Source organism: Ascidia mentula, chromosome 6, assembly GCF_947561715.1.
Source record: "Ascidia mentula chromosome 6, kaAscMent1.1, whole genome shotgun sequence".
Taxonomy (NCBI): Eukaryota; Metazoa; Chordata; class Ascidiacea; order Phlebobranchia; family Ascidiidae; genus Ascidia; species Ascidia mentula.
Window position 1 is genome coordinate 9,655,506 of NC_138571.1, and position 15,178 is coordinate 9,670,683.

The following is a 15,178-nucleotide window of genomic DNA, read 5'->3' on the forward strand; positions in this document are numbered from 1 at the left end:
TCACCCATTTTAAGAAGGATGGTTACTGCAAGTTATGCGTTTAAACAATATTAATATGCTCTGATTTGACATTATTTCTCAAATTGAAACTTAAATACGTGCACGGAGTAACAGGCGGTACTTGCAGCGAGACATATACGTCAACAAAGTATTTCTGTTATGTGATGATTTTCCCATATTGGCAACAAAATTCCTCTATAATCTCTCATGCACGTGTGCTTGCATCCGGATGTTAGGATATGCGTAAAGATAAGTATCATTGCAGCTGTTAGGATAAGTATCAGTGCAGCTTCGTACAATCCTTGACTGATGCTGGTGCCAATAAGCGCTCGCCCAGACAACGTTTAATGGTGTCAAGGCGCCGTCTAGCGGCCAAGTTTATTTTACCCTAGAAGTTTGTATTTCTTAGTTTTTAGCTTTCATGACTGGAACTTTTTACTTTACATCACTTACTTTTGTTTGCATGACTAATTTTGATAATTAAAGTTGCTAGTTTATTTCCGTTGGAATTTGTCATGCACAATCCGTTCTCATAAGCAATACCTATCTACATACTAATACATGCTGCATATCGTTCTGACATTATTACGTTGTAATAATATTAGGAAGTACATTACCTCTTGAAGTAGTTTACATTTGTTTTTAATGTGAGAGTTTATCTTAACTATCAAAGAATAAAAACATAAATATATACACGGAAGATTGTGATCTCGTTATCAGGTAAGTTGTAAATTTTTTACCACGCTTTCAGAATCAACGTTGCACAAATTCATTACAAAGCGTTATCGATCGATTAAATTGAAACTATGTACACTAAGTTCCACCAACACGTCCAGGTGCTAACTTTATTTTCCTCCCCAGTGTCTGTTGCTGTAAAGGGAATAATGTGGTTTGTAGGCACGAGAGTAGCAAGTGTGGCAAGATCTTTTTCTGCAGGCATAGTTGTAGCCTTCACGACAAGCAGTCACGTAGTCGACATCCCCGCAAGTACTCTTGTAATTAGGACTGAAAAGAATGTTTTTCGTTATTGTGCGTTGTGTTTCACTTAGGATGTCCATAGGGTGAAATAAATATTCTGTATTTTTACCAGACTGATCCTGGTTTTAGCAAGTGTTCTTTGTGTGTATATTATTATAGAAGGGAAAGTGTTTGCCAGGTTGTCTTTCGCAGTTTTGGTTTAAAAACGCGCAATATTACTTGGTTAAAGTTTTCTATTACTTGGCAATTTAAAAAGTTTTACAAAAATTAAGAAGAAACAAGTTAATTAAATTTAATCAGATTAAATGGTGTTTGCATCAATTGGAAATGTTCAAATCCTATCACCTGTACCGCTGGGGTTTGTTCTACTTGCGGTCGCAATCATAGGCGTCGATTTTTTTAACGTTTAGTAAAATATTAAGGGTGACATTTCCAGGTTTTACAAACACGCAAAAAAAATTTCGTCATTCGTATCGCCCTAAACATCGGTAAACGACGCAAATTCCGTTTCGTGTAACTTTGTTGCGTAACAATCCACGAGACACTTGTGTTAGTCCTGATTGTGACGGTGATAGTAAAGGTCGTTTGAAACTAGCTTAACGCATAGTATAATGTATGTGGTTTTTCTGACAATAATTTTTCATTTAAACGAAATCCAGGGGTGACAATGCATGCTTTGTCACCCCTGTTTGTTTGTGAGGGGTGACATGTCACCCCAGTCACCCCTAAATCGACGCCTATGGTCGCAATACCACTTTTCTAAGAAGGTTTCTAAGAACTCAAATGATAAACAAACTTTTTACTGACTCCATTGAGATGAGTTGTCTTCTTGCTGCTACACAGCCATACCAGCGCGCAGATCCAGCATGATACCGACAAGCTGTTTTATGAGCAGCTATGTACGCCGACCAATAAAGATTCTGGCAGTGAAAAGTTTGCTTCATCTTGACTGAAAAACAAGAGGAATTTTTTTATTGACGTTTGTAAAACATATTGTTGATAATTATGTTTGTAGAATAAGAAACTAATTTGGACCAGTTCGAGCCAAGATCTCCTGGCAGGCCGTGGATCACGCACCGAGTCACGATATGTATTTTTATGTTGAGTTTAACACTACTTATCTGGCAGACAGCTCAGTCGGTTGATGTTTGGAAACATGTATTTCGCGCAAAGCTATCATCAGTTTCTTCAACTTATATAAATGGATTTTATTCTGAGCTGTCTGCAAAATCGCAGTGTTGGACTTAACATAGAAATACATAGTTTATAATTTTGAAGTATTTTTGGGAAAGTTGCGTGAGTACCAAAAATCAACGGCTAAATTTTAACAAAATTTTAACAATGAGTACTGAGGGTAAATAACCCCAACATATTTGTGGTTGTTCGACCAATATTTGCTTCTTCGTCTTAAAAAAAATATTTTGAATTACTTTTAAAACTATTGGGTAGAGTCGTTTAAAGGACAAATATACGGAAAAGTAAGGAATATTGCAAGGCTGTGTCTTTCACTATCAAGGGTCTGAAGTGTTTGTTTATAATATATTCCTTTCACAATAAGATGCAAATAGTTGTGCACATTGTTTCGACGTGTCCATCTGTCAGGAACCAAACTAGGTACGAACTACCGGGGACGAATCACAATTGAACACACTAGACCTGTTTATATGATCGGGACTTTCAGTAAACGGCTTTTGCTCGTTGTTTTGTTATAAACGCACGACAACTTTTGTTATATCTCTTGCTGTATCAATCAAATATGGCTAACGTCTTGCTTTGTCCAATCTTCAATATAAATTAGTGATAAACCCTAATAGGACCTGCTGATAGCCAGTCAGCATACATCGCACTTTATTTGAAGTCCCGATCAAGTAAACGGAGATAGTCTTAGGAATTAATAGTCCTGATCATGTAAACAGATCTACTATGGCCAAGCAAATGCCTGGGAACCAATCGTGCTGTCCGACAAACCGTGTTCAAAACTGTCTCCAGCAAACTGATTATTGTTGGCATATTGCTTCTACCTTTTTCACAATGCTTTTGAAATAGATAATAAACTTGGTAATATAGGACACTGACTTAAATGACAAAGCAAGCTTCTTACGCGATTTTTCAAATGCTAAGTATTATGTGGAGTGTAGGGACTTACGAACTGGAACCGGCATTGCACGTGTGCTTGTAGTTAATCGAGAGGTGGTTGGTGGGCTTGTAGGGGAAGGGGTAGTTCGAGGCGGTGGAAGTTTAACAATAGGCGGAAGAGTGGGAACGGGTGGCGGTGCTGTGAGTAAATTGAGGATTGCGATGTTGGACGGTGCTCCTTCATTTCCCCTTTCGTCTACCGCTCTTATCATAAAACCAATCCTAATGGCAAAAAAGTTGTATTTTTTCTTGCAATAATAAAATTTAAAGTTCATACAATGAATTAGGAAACTTTTTTTCTGAGAAAACTTCTTACTTTGTCGGTTCCTGTGATGCGGAAACATCGGAAACACGAACAAGAAAAGTTTCCTCATTTCCTGCCTCTTGTGGACTTCCAAGGTCACCCTCAATTATGTCCAGGTCTCCAATTAAGTTTCCTTCCCCCATTGACAAAAGCCTGGCCACTCCGTCATTGATAGCGTAGCGAATGACGTAAGAGGAAGCTAAAATGTATGAAGTTTAGTGTAAGCTAGCCTGATAAAATTTGTAACGCAAAGATGAATGTGAATTTTTTATGAATCAATTCTCACCATTCCCAGAGTCATAATCATCTCCTGGAGCCAAAAATTTTAGGTAGATTCCCGCCTCTGGATCTGTCAAGTTTTTCTGTTCCGCTTTCAAATCTGTTACAGCACTTGGAGGCAGATCGTCCAAGTCAGGATCGACCGTGATTCTATATAAAATTAGCAAATGGTGTACTACAAGATACAGGGTTTACTCAAAGTTAAACTTTTTAAATCAAGAAATTTCAAGCAGTTCTACTTCCGTGCACGTGGGGAGACAGTTCAAATATGAATTTTAGTTGTTATGGCAACGTGATACCCTTCCGCTGAAAATCCTTCACTGGCCGAAACTCTGGAGAAACTGCCAATATAGGATGAGTCGACTGTGCTCTCCTCCTCTGTAGGTGGACGTGGTTTGTTTTCTTCGCCATTTATGTTCAGGACGACAGTGCCTGAAATGTAGCAACAAATGCATTGCACTTAGATGTCATTTACTGTCAGACACATGTGCACATAGATGATATTAACAGAACATACAATTAACATAGCAAAAATTATCGACTTGCCATTTCTTTTTATGTAGCCCGGAATAAAATTAGCTAAAGAATCGAAAGACTCGTTGTTTTCTTCAACATTTTTTCCAGTAACTTCGATCTGAAAGTTTTAATACATGTAATCGGGATGTAGAGATGGACTTTACGATTGTGGTGATTAAACTTGCCCTCATGCTGTATCTCCCTCTAACGTTCGCCCCGTTAAAACATCTGGTGTACACACCATCGTTTGCCTTTGTATCAGGAGCTGAAAAACAAAAGGATTTTGTACAGCAGGGATTCGGCCTCTTTTTAGTCAATCAATTGCAATGTAGTCCAGACAGGCTATAAATAACTTTGCAAACATGACCAAATCCTGCACCTTAAAATTCGAAAAATATTATGCCAACTCTAATTAGTACAAAAATGTCAACAAACTAAAATTAATAAATGTTAAAAAATATTCAAATTTTTGCAGCAATTTTTTGGGTCAGCTTTCACCTGCTCCTTTGTCGTGGAGATCGAGTTTCACTTCACTGGCGTCTGGTTTTGCAATTTTCGCTAATACATTAAGCCCAGTCAGTGGCACTCCGCCTACTGTAACCTGCAACATCGGGCAACTTAGAATCATGTCAAGACGCAACAGAGTCAATGAAGATATTACACGTATGTTGAACTTAGAGGTCTTTGTTAGCAATGTTAAATTTACAGGTCTTTTTCACTGCAATGAGATGTTTGTCAAGAGTTTTAAAGAACTTCAAAAAGTTTTTTTAACCACGGGTTTTTACTCGTCATGCAAAAAAGGCACATTCGCGTATAATAACTCAATTTATTGGCAGAAATATGACTGCTTGAAACCAGCATGACGTCACTCACCCTAGCGTAAACAACAGTACATCCGGGAATGTTTGGGTCCTTCTTCGACCCACTTTTCACAACGATTGGATTATTGTTCTTGCCGCTGAGTTTTGATGAAACAGTTATGGTTATAGTTTGAGTGGTTGTAGGTGAAACATTGTAATGCCAAGTGCCGGGCTGAAAACCGAAGTGAATTTATTTCATATTTTGATAAATTTAAAACAAACATATTTAAATGAAAGCAATTGTATTAAATATCGTAAATAATAATCCGAATAGAATTTCTGTTCACATAACTGCTTCTTATAGTTTGTTGCAATGACAATATTCTTTTCACTGAACTACATCATAAATTGCAGGGTGTGCTTGAAACAGTTGATTTCATTTCTCAGTTTGATCACATGTTAATAAATGTTTAAAATAAAAGCACACGATTTTACCTTTGCAGTTCCTGGTATTGCAAATGAAATTATTTTGATTCGATCATTGACGTCATGTATGGGATTATCATCACACGTTTTGCCGTTAAAATTTTCCACCGTTGTGTAGGAACATCGGTGTGGTGACGTCAAGGTCACGTCTGTTTTTCATATCACATATTTACGTCATTGAACTCATAAAACTACATAATAAATACGAAAAGCAAAGACTCGGACACGGGAAAAATCGCAGGACGTTTGTTTTCATTTACTGTGTCTTTTATATTCCCAGAAACTAAAGATGCCTACACTACGTAAGCGAAATTTATTTTTCTAGTATCAAATCAGCTGACATCTTGTTTCTTCATTAAATTATACAGCACTTACAGTGTTCTGATATTGCCGATTTAAAGACAGTAACCGAGGGCCGCATTCGGCCAACATGCTGATTCGTCTAACAACTATAATGCAACTAAATAATATATAGATCAGCACACGCAACTTACCAGGAGCGTCACCCTGTGACCACGAAAACGCGAACTTAGTGTAGTTTCCAATGGTTCTGTCGATTATGACGTCATTACTAAATGCCGCTCCAGCTTCGACTATCTTTGAAGAGCTATGAACCTTTAATACATTTGTGGATGTCAAATACTAATTTTGGTAATTTTGTCTATGTAATTTTAAATCGAGGAACGTTAGCACCACACATGAGTGTTTTTCTATTTATGATACTAAAAAGTGAATTATCGTTTTCTTCTTTAAATTGGTTACCATTAAATCGACTTCGATAACTCCAGACAAAACTTCAAAAAAAGCAGCCAGTAAAGCATAAATTTAACGCTGTGAATAATTATGCATAGGAGTAAGAACTCTCGTCCAACCTCTGCAGTTTGTTTCTTAACATCTCCGTCGTCATTGGACGCAAGTTCTCCAAATGCACCAATCAGATTGCTCAGATCTGCCGCATTGGCAAAGAACCATCGACCTCTAGTTTGTTTTACCAAACTTTCTAATGCTGCATTTCCATGGTTGGCGAAAAAGATGGCGTTTAATCGGCATTTCTGTTCATAAATTTCGTCAGTCATTTTTAACCATTACCCGTTTGAGAATTATAAGTGGTTGGCAATGCATGCTTTTCAAAATATCGTTTAACCAAATGATATTATACGGTGACGTGGTTTCGGTTTAGCATTAGACCAGAATCTGATTTATTTTTAATGCAAACTTGCACTAAGTTGACTTTTATTTTTGTCGTGTGGGCTTAATCGTTGAACGAGGATGACCTCAAGTTAACTGTCAATGTTATTTAACGGTGCACTGTTGTATTATTGCAAAATTAGTATGTACTACAGTATGTTTGTGTAGTTACTAAAATACATCATAATAGAATAATTGTGCGCTTCACCAAACACCAATTTTGTTCTCAAATTGGAATATTTAAACCAGCACCTTGTTTATAACTTTGTCTATAACGTCAGCTACATGGGGTGCTTGAGTCTCCTCTCCATCCGTAAACACGATAATGTCGCCGCACGCGTCGGGCGATGACTTCTCCATTACCTGCAAAAACATTTCCACATATATGCCTTGAGAGTCTAACGCCTTGTTGTTAGCATATATTGATATTTCCAGGCTTGTTTTATTTTGAATGAAAAAGACATTTTCCTGGTTAACACATCATTACGCCCCTTAAACCAGAACATATATGAACATATCGAATATATTCGATTAAACTGTTTCGAGTAATTTGTCACATGTTTATCGGCAAGTGTAAGTGGGTCACATATATAAGTGTTAGCATGCTACTGTTGTCTACATGGCAGGCCAGCTTATTCATAGTTAGATTCGGAGCCAAAAGGTTCCTAAATCATTACCGACAACGCAGCGTTGATTCCGCATCCAATACATGTTGCCCCTCGTGCTCTCTTCGGAATATGATTCGACATATCCTCTCGATCCTTGTCTGTTTCTATTGCTTTCAGCTGCGACCGTTGTCTCGCGAAAGAGGAGAAAGATACAATCCCAAGATGGTCTCCAGCTTCCATGAAGATGTTAATAAAATGACTCACAGCAAGTCTCATGCTTGACATTCTATCCTGTCGTGTAGTGTTAACCAAAGTAAGTATAAGTTTACTGAAGAGTTCACAAAAAAAAACTTGCACATTGATTTCACGCATTTCAAATAAGACGATCTTACTCCTCTCATGCTCCCCGAAGTGTCCAAAACAATCACGTATCTTCTGAATGGAAACGGTTTAACCAAGCGAAATATGGGCCTGACGTTAGTAATGTTCGGATTTGGAGGGTTGTTGTCTCCCGCGAAATCCGGAGAATCCATCATGACGTCCCAGACACTGCGTCTGTTGCAAAGTCTGTTTTGCTCGTTCGGTGCATCTGAGTTGTGGAGATTCACTGGGTCGTTAGTGTCGTTGTGGCAAAAAAATTCCACCTGTGGAAAAAACAAAACTTTTGTTGAACTGATGTGGGAACTATTTTGATAATTCAACCCTTGTGTTTAGGTTGTACATACATTAAAGTAAAAAACTGATATGAATGAATGCTTTTTGTAGAAATTAGCTTCGCAACGTGTGATCTGGAGTTATTGTGGCTTCGAACCGGAACAAGGACAAGATATTGGAAAAATTACAAGATATATGTAGTGAAAATTTATGTAAACAAAGTGAAAGAGAAAGGCAAGAAAATAACTTACATTTTCCGGTGAATAGTGAGACATTAAAGAAACATCCAATCCCGATTGTTGATCTTCATATAGAAAAAACTGACAACTTGCATTGGGTAATGACGTCACCGGGTCATACACGCACTCTAAAACTTCTCCGGTGTCATAATTAGGTTGAAGATATTCTCCCTCGAGTGACTGGGGACATCTGCCAAACGTTTGCTCTTAAGAATATGTTGCATATTTGTTCCAAAAAAGAAAACTACACGGAACACGACATGACATCAGAGTTAAAATAAATTAAAACCATATCACTTTTCATTCCAAGGTTTTCTTTTTCCAAGATTGGTTATTGCTAAATATGTAATTATTTCCATCTGACTTAATTTATTCTTATGAAAATTATTACTTTTACAACTTCAAGGGGCATTGTGCATCACTTTGGAGTATCATGCAAGGGTGAGTGGATTAGATTACAGCTTAAGCAATTTCTTTATACCTGGTAAACTCAACTCCTCCTGCACTTAAATAAAAGGGTTGATCCTCGGAAACCTCATCAAACACACCCCATCGTAGATGAGCCCATTCGTGTACTATCGTTTTGCCTGAATTCCGAAGTTATAGTGATGTATCTTAACGCTCACAAACATATGTCAAACGTTTATCTTTACTTGTCCGTCACTTACATTAGATGCCACAGATATACTGGAATATTAACACGTACAACAAATAAAAAGCATCGAAAAATTTTTAACATTTAAAAAAACGCTCACTTTTTGGTCCAAAGTCTTCCACATATTTTTCACCCACTAAATATTCAGGTGTTAGATGTATGTGAGTCCCTGGCACTCCACAACCACCTGTTTGAACCGTGTAAGGTCGATTTCGATGGACACGATTAGGTGGGGCAATGATTACGTCAGCCTAAGAGACAATGAAGTATTCGCTACGTACATTATGAAAAAACCTAACAACATTTATTTCCTCTCGTTTTATCAGACAAAATTGCTACTCCCGCTATTGTCCGTGTGTAAAATGTTAATTAAATGTAAGTTTTATTCTAGCACTATACGTTGTATACCCCAAGTTCATTTGGGATAAATTTGCGGCTGTTACGGTCCATTCGCATTAATTTTTGACGTAATTTATACTTAATTGTTGGAACTGCATGGGCATTCTCATAATTGCTGCGAGCATTCATATGTATTTAGTAACCGTTGCTTGGTGCAACGTGAATATGTATTTGCAGGTTTGCATTTGTGATGCGAGACAGAAAAAGTTTGCCAGTGGTGTGCAAATACTGTTGGGATATTTGGGACGTGTACGAGATCACGTACACAAGTTGTCATTGAACAAATACATTTCGGCGATCGAAGGCAAGCAATTGAAATCTATCTCCACAATTTCAAATTTAACAATATAATGTGTTTAAAGACTCTTTCCAAATCAATTTAGTCCTTGCTTTTGTTGTAGCATTATTTAGTTTAATCTCAATACCACGAACAATGCCAAAAATAGTTTCACTAAGACAAGCCAGTTGCACCGCGACTACGACAACAGAGTCCATTAGATTTAAAAACCTACCTTGCCGTATGTTTCGAAAACAGCACGATCGTAAGTGGAAGAGTTCCAACTTTTCGGCACCAGAATTGTGATTTCACCAAAGTAAGCTCGCTTTCTTGTTGCTTTGTACAAAACTTGCGAAGTTTCGCCCCAAACACTCTGTGATTAAAAACTTCTTTGAAAAAATGTTTCTTGATTAAATGAAGCTTGGACTGCAATATTTACCAACGTCCAAACAATACAATTACGCTTTAAATTAGTTACAGATTTGGGATGTTTTTAATGACATTGTTTTACTTGGAACAGAATTTATGTGAGTTAAAACACATCACACGAAATCTAATAAACTTTACCATAATTTGTGCAAGTATGCTCATATTTTCCGGAATTTCCGGATTAATGGCAATCACTATTCCGCTGTACGAGTTGTTTTTCAACTTTACATTTTCAGCTTCCGCCTTGGCGCCGCAGATGACGTGGGCTAATACATACGTCATCACCAACAACAGAGATAAACCAAAACGCAGCATATCACTTTTTTATTTTTTCTGTTTTGTTTCATAAAATGTTTGAAACCTAAAATCCGTTTAAACATCAAAAGTGTCAAATAAAAGATCTAAACTGTTTTTTTATTTTTATTTTGTTTTTAAGAATTATTTGCGATTTATTGTGAATTAAACTTTACTTGCTTATATGCCCGTAAAACCATTTCAAATCCAATTTAATAAAAAAGCTCTAAATCAGCATCTTAATTAAGTAAACCTAAACATATCCCCACTTCAATTACATTCTCATTTCCAAAAGCTGGAAAAATTCTGTGCAATTGTCCAAGCCTGGTTAGATAACTTGCACAACGCTCAAACGTTTTAAATTTCTGCAAAAGCAATAAACCTTGCAGCATTGTATCTTAAACATCGTATGTTAACGATGTCTAGCTTTTAGTCTGGTGCTCAACATGGAATCGTATCAGGAGTCTACGTGAGATGTCAGCAAACAAACATTCTCGATACGACTCGTGTATCCGGTGTTTACGACAAACTCATACAAACCAAGCAAAACAAAAGACGCCTTGTAAATTTTTCAGTCAATCAAATGTCGGCGAAAAGGTTTCCAAGGAATAATCTTCTTGTGTGCTGCAGGATTCTTGACTTAAAGACACTAAACTTAATGTTTAAAATTCAAAAAAATTGTTTTGCATAAGTTTTGTAGGCAGACGTACGAAGACTTATTGCAGACTGATAAACTACAAAATAATACTTTCAAAAATGCTTATTTCTGCAGGCGCTGCAACTTGGGCCACTTGAATTGGTATGACAAATTCCTGTACTGAAAATAAAGTGGCCAAATAATTTAAACATGGCTGTTGTCAACATTACTGCTCGGACTGAATCACTTTCGATTGTCAATACATTGGGTCGCAAATCGATGCCATCGTGGGATAGGAAGTGATTGTGAATTGGAACGTCCTGAAGTGGAACATGACAAAATTTGAACGTGGAGCTGCCCACGCTACTATTAAAATGGTTTGAAATGACATACTTGGCTTTACTGCACAATGGGTCATTTTGTCGTTGATCGCTGATGTTCAGTCCTTTTACATAAATTGACAAAACTTTTTCCTGTATATGGAAATAATTCATGTTGAACTGTAAGCGTTTTACAGACAAAGCAAAATACAGTTTCAAACAAATATGCAAAAAATGCACAGTAAAAAGCAAATAGAACGACAGCATGAAATATAGCCTAGGAATTCTGTTGTACGCGACAATTCATACACACTGTGCATACAAAGCAATAACTTAATATCAAGGCATGGATAAGTTAAATTGCAATGCTTTTTTATCATTTAGCATTGTTGTCATGTCAAAGCCACTTTAAACCTTCCCGGTTGCCATGGTGATGCGTGACGTAAGCTCTGTTCTGTCGACGCTGTTCACCGTGTCATTCTGCTTGCTTCGGCGGCCCATGCCTGGTTTTGTCCATGGAAACAGGCGAATGGGCCAATCTTTAAACGAACAAACTAGGGCCACTGTGTTCAAGGTCATGTTGAGGTTATACACCAACCATGAAATCACCGACCGATCGTGTACCATTGAGTCATAGATGGACACCCCCAACCCCAGTATGATATCAGAAAACACACAAACAGCAGTGCAAACGGACAAACGGACGACGACCGCCTGAAATAAATTTGTTTCTTTTAAACCTTGCGATAAAATACGTTTAACAAAGTAAAACAAAAAGTGTGTGCACCAACTGACACCTACCCTGATTCTTCCACGTCTTTCCTTCCTTCCCTGGCAGTTCCACCCCAGACCGTAGTGACGTACAAGTGGGTAGAGCACCAGCACCAGCATACAGATCTGTATGACTACAGTTGTAACAAACGACATTATCATGATGGCTATACGTATAGTTTCATCCATAGCAACATACACGCAACCAATTGGTGACGACACGAGTCCAAGACCCACGTACACCAGTGACGTCACAACTACCATGGCAACAAGGAAAGTTAATATCACGCAAGCATTGAATAGTCGTAGCGAAGTAGTGAAGAGATACTGAAGAGCTATGTTGTTGTATAGAGATCGCTGACGAGTCCACAGGGTGATATAAACGGCAAGAATGTTCAGGTTGTTCAATGCCGTGTTTAACACGTGAAATGCTGTACAGGCTGTGTTGCTTTTCGCGCCCAAACTTAACTCAATTTGCAAAATAGCGCAACGCAAAAGAGAAAAGATTGCGGCTGCCAAACACATGGGATTTTCGCCGAATATATAAATCCACATCTTCTGCTTTTGCTGCTTTTTGTTGATCTCCTTATGCGACCTCTTGACGCGGCGAAATTCAAAGTTCGCCAGAACTACGACCAGATATGACGACATCAAAGTCAAAATCCACCAGCTGGCTTGCTCTCCAGACTTCAGGAGAGGGCCGGTGCGATTGGTTGCCGTCAAATTGTGAGTTACCATAACTTATTTTGTTCCTACCTTCTTCTGTTAGAACAGATGTTAAAACACAGTTATGTACATTTTTATTGTTAACAGTTTTGAAAAGTAAGTGATCGGCTGATATGTATTTCATCACGTTGTACTAGATTATAGACGCTCTATAGAGCGTAATGCGGCTTCTGACCTGACGGTCTACCAACAAATTATTTCTGCCATCCTTACTGTCATTGTTTTGAAAATCAAACCAAGACAAATCACTTGAAATGACGTCACAACAATTCTCCATTTGTTATGCTAGGAAGTAAATGGTACCAAAACATTACGACGACAAAATGCCTTCAGAAATTGGCCAGAAAAGTTCCAGTTGTGAAAAAGTACTCCATTAAGTGTGCCGGATACAACTTGTAGCACTGACATGAGTAAATTAGGGCTTTTGTTTCCTGATTTATCGACAATAACTCAATTAGAAGAAACATCATTGATGTCACGTGATCTGCGTGAAAGTTAACTACCAGCTATCGCGACCTCGACAAAATCGTCCACTTGAAAAGTTTCATGTCATGGCGACGGCAAACGCGGTTTACTTCTGTTTTGGGTTTTGATTCCTTTCCACTTGTTATTGCTTGTCAACAAATGATAGTTTAGGAAAGGTGTCAATGACAGTTACCACAACTTAATCTGCTCGGGCTTGCTTGTGTTTTACCTTCTGCTGTAAACGGCGGTGTACCGAGAATTATTCTGCAACTGATAACAACACGTTATCGGTAATTCTATGTTATTTTCTGATCATCTGTTTTTACTTAAATTTTAATTGTTTGCTGGTTGCAAGGTCCTTCAATGTTTTTGCTTAGTTGCCACCTTATACGCATCTAACAATCCTTAGCTGTAAGTCGAGTTTCACTAGGATTGTGAAAAGGAAACTGACTCTCGTGTCAATTTGAAAGGAAACAGCTGTTAACTGCAAAGCGAATCTCCAGCGACAATTCAGTCAAACCATGAATTCATATGTTTGAATAAAACAATTTTAATATCTCGTATAAAAAAGCTTGTTCTTCAAATACTTCGCCTTATTTTAAAAAAAAATTCTGAGCAGTGAATGTTATTACAGGCACAAAAAAAGCTAAGTTATACTGATATACATTCTACAATGAAACACATCATATTATTTGAAAGATTTACTTGAAAGTTTAATTTGTTTAATTATTGTAAGTAATACTTGCTACTCTTTGTTACTCATTCATATATCAGCATATGTGACAAAACTCAATATCGTAAAAGTATTTTGTATTGTAACTTAATAATCTGTTCTTCTGGCATATATAAAAACGTAACTTTATTCCGACTGAGGAAGCCTTGTTGTGTAACAGGCGAAACGTCGGAATAAAGTTACGTTTTTATGTATGCCAGAAGAACAGATTATTAAGTTACAATATACCTGGCAGCAACAAAAACATTATATTTGTATTTTGTATTGTTGCTAATCTAATGCCGCTTCGAAACAATTTTAACCCAATTCTTGGCTTTGCTGTCCTGTATCTAGCTAATCCTGACAACTAGGACGGCAACATATTTTGTATAAACGTGTGCACTCAAATATGACCCTCTGTATGATGTGCTTGGTTTGAAAAGGAAACACATGATCGCATTTACAGCGAAGTTGCACAACTGTCCGTTAATTGCTTGTTATGTTGAAAGTATAGGGGACTGAAATGAAAGTGGGGAAAACACAGTTAATCACCTGCACAATGATGACTCACTGAAACAATCCGCTCATTGTTCAAACAGAAAACAATTGTAAGTGACAACCGCCCGACTGTCACTCATCCAGCGCCTGATGACATATGCCTTGTTGTTGTTTATCATAATTACAATCGAGTGAGCAGAAAAATAAGTCCATGCCAATGTCCTGGGGAATGACAGCAGTTTCTTTCAATATAACCTGGACAAACGTGGTATTTTTCACACATAAACTTGGCATGATATTGTTTTCCATCAATTGGTTGCGTCACAATTCGTCATCACTGTGACGTGTCGGTTAACAAGCAAGAGCATCCTGGTTGTCACGTCCTTGTGCTGGAAACGAAGTCCACCAACACTAATTTATCTGCTAAGTGGCGCCGAACCACCAGAACAGTAGTGCCTAACCTGGGGTCGGTGGACCCTCTGGGGATTCGTGAGATGGTTTAAGGGTGTCAGTGATTTAGAACAAACAATCTTCACATTAAAATTTACAGATATATTCTGTGATTTCGTTTTTCGTGACTTTTATTTTGTAGTTTGGTTCTCACGTGCATGTCACGCCACTCACATTTGATTGAATAAAGAATTATTCAAATTAGTATGTCACAAGAGCGTACTGCAGAAAGGTTGGGAACCATTTCAGTAGGCTTCCTGTTATTGGAATTACCGGGCTTGCAACTGTGCAGTGAAACAAAATCTTTGAAGCAAAACGAAAAAAAGAAAAAAGGAGCACGTCACCAAATGGAGGAAA

The 15,178-nt window shown here is 37.7% G+C and overlaps 2 protein-coding genes across 2 annotated transcripts; both read right to left on the reverse strand.

Moving 5' to 3' along the window:
• Positions 1-478: 478 nt before the first annotated feature.
• On the reverse strand, positions 479-10,305 carry LOC145905960 (calcium-activated chloride channel regulator 3A-1-like). Its single transcript, XM_082993298.1, has 21 exons — positions 10,087-10,305; positions 9,755-9,892; positions 8,944-9,094; positions 8,670-8,775; positions 8,201-8,378; positions 7,688-7,939; positions 7,365-7,586; positions 6,940-7,050; positions 6,372-6,551; positions 5,994-6,114; positions 5,509-5,648; positions 5,087-5,245; positions 4,712-4,814; positions 4,399-4,478; positions 4,244-4,331; positions 3,997-4,129; positions 3,705-3,847; positions 3,431-3,617; positions 3,125-3,336; positions 1,786-1,927; positions 479-1,005 (listed from the first exon to the last, which is right to left on the reverse strand). The coding sequence occupies exons 1-21, from the start codon at positions 10,261-10,263 to the stop codon at positions 846-848; spliced, it is 3,183 nt and encodes a 1,060-aa protein (XP_082849424.1). The 5' UTR covers positions 10,264-10,305; the 3' UTR covers positions 479-845.
• A 1,302-nt stretch (positions 10,306-11,607) lies between these two features.
• LOC145907140 (uncharacterized) lies at positions 11,608-12,557 on the reverse strand. Its single transcript, XM_082994575.1, has 2 exons — positions 11,995-12,557; positions 11,608-11,913 (listed from the first exon to the last, which is right to left on the reverse strand). Exons 1-2 carry the CDS (start codon positions 12,523-12,525, stop codon positions 11,608-11,610), a joined length of 837 nt encoding a protein of 278 aa, XP_082850701.1. The 5' UTR covers positions 12,526-12,557.
• Positions 12,558-15,178: the final 2,621 nt, after the last annotated feature.